This window comes from Pteropus vampyrus, unplaced genomic scaffold, assembly GCF_000151845.1.
Source record: "Pteropus vampyrus isolate Shadow unplaced genomic scaffold, Pvam_2.0 Scaffold534, whole genome shotgun sequence".
NCBI lineage: Eukaryota > Metazoa > Chordata > Mammalia > Chiroptera > Pteropodidae > Pteropus > Pteropus vampyrus.
Genome location: NW_011889315.1, coordinates 280,939 through 282,656, shown reverse-complemented (window position 1 = coordinate 282,656; position 1,718 = coordinate 280,939). Strand labels below are relative to the sequence as shown.

The following is a 1,718-nucleotide window of genomic DNA, read 5'->3' as shown; positions in this document are numbered from 1 at the left end:
CGTATACCGTGAGTGATTCCTCTCCGTCCTCTGGGTGTCGGGTGGGGAATTCTACTTCACACACCCAGGATTGGCAGCCCTGGACTCTGCCTCCATGCCCCCTGCATTGCGTCCCATGATGTGCACACAGGCCTCATTTTTTAAAAGACTCAGGTTGGCTGACAGGTGAGAGGTGCCAACTCTGACTGAGACGCCTTTGGAGGAATCAAAGGTCCCACACAGGGCAATGTTCTCTGTCATCTGCACAGCAGAGCTACCCACGCCCAACGTCACAAGCGGCAACTCTGACTCCGAGAGTTTTGATTTGCATTTTCCTAATGATAGTGACGTTGAGCATCTTTTCATGTGCTTATTGGCCATTTGTATATTTTCTCTGGAGGAAGGGCTTGACGGTTTTTCCATCAGGTTATTTGGTTGTGTTGTTCTTGAGTTATAGGAGTTCCTTTTATATTCTGGATAGTAACCCCTCACACAATATGTGATTTGCAAATTATTTTCCCTCATTTCCTAGATCACCTTTGACTCTATTCATTGTGTCTTTGGATGAACAGAAGTTTTCATTTGGACGAAGTCCAATTTATCTTTTTTTCTATCGCCCATGTTCTTAGGGTCATATTAAAGAAATCATTGCCAAGTCCAATGTCATGAAGCTTCTAAGAGTTTTACAGTTTCAAGTCTAACCTCTGGGATTAGATCATTTGGAGGTAACTTCTGTTCATGGTGTAAGGCAACGGTCCACTTATTTGTTTGCTGGTGGATATTGCTGCTCCTCACCATTTGTTGAACAGACTGCTCTTTCTCCATCGAATGGTCTTGGCTTCTTTGTCAAAATCATTTGATCACGTAATCAAGGCTTTATTTCTGCATCTCCACTGTATTCCATGGGCTATATGTCTGTCTTTATGCCATTGTCACATTTAGTTCCTTTAGCTCTGTGGTAACTTCTGAAATCAGGAAATGTGAGACCTCAAAGTTCATTCTCTTTTCTAAGATTGTCACAATCATTTGGGTCCCTTGAGGCTCCACATAATTCTAAGATAGATTTTCCTATTTCTGCACAAAAAAGTCATTGAGATTTTGACAGGGATTGTACCAAATATGTCAATAGTTTGGGGTATACTGACATCTATCTTGGCAATATTATTTCCAACTTATGAACATGGATGTCTTTCCATTAATTTATTTCTTCTATAATTTCAGAAACATTTGATAGTTTTCAATGTATGCATCTTACATCTCCAGGTTAAATTTATTCTTAAGTATTCTATTTTTACTGATGTTAACGTAAATGAAATTATTCTCTTAATTCTATCTTGGAATGTTTATTGTTATTGTAAAGAAATGGAACTGATATTGAGTATTTCCTCTCCTGCAGCTTCATTAAATTTATTAATTTTAACATTTTTTTTTGTTTGTAGGTGTAACCTTTAGAATTTTCTACATGTAAGATTTGGCTGTCTGATAAAAGAGACCATTTTTCTTCTCCCTTTCCAATTTGTATGTCTTTTATTTCATCTTCTTGCCTAATTGTCTTGGCCAGGGTTTCCGTATTATCTTGAGTAAGTGGTAAAAGCAGCATCCTTGTCTTGTTCATGGTCTTAGTAAAGGTTTTGTGTTTCTCCATGGAGTATTATGTTAGCAGTGAGATTTCACATATGGCTTTCACCATATCGAGTAGTTTCCTTCTATTTCCACAGTCCCTGTCATTTGTTACAACC

The 1,718-nt window shown here is 38.3% G+C and overlaps 1 protein-coding gene across 1 annotated transcript in view; it reads left to right on the top strand.

Moving 5' to 3' along the window:
* LOC105307952 (carcinoembryonic antigen-related cell adhesion molecule 6) overlaps positions 1–1,471 on the top strand; it is a 3,381-nt gene extending 1,910 nt beyond the window's left edge. Inside the window, exon 3 of the mRNA XM_011383637.1 lies at positions 1,419–1,471. Within this exon, the coding sequence (XP_011381939.1) occupies positions 1,419–1,447 (29 nt within the window). The 3' untranslated portion in view covers positions 1,448–1,471. The remainder of the gene's footprint in view (positions 1–1,418) is intronic.
* The last annotated feature ends 247 nt before the right edge of the window (positions 1,472–1,718 follow it).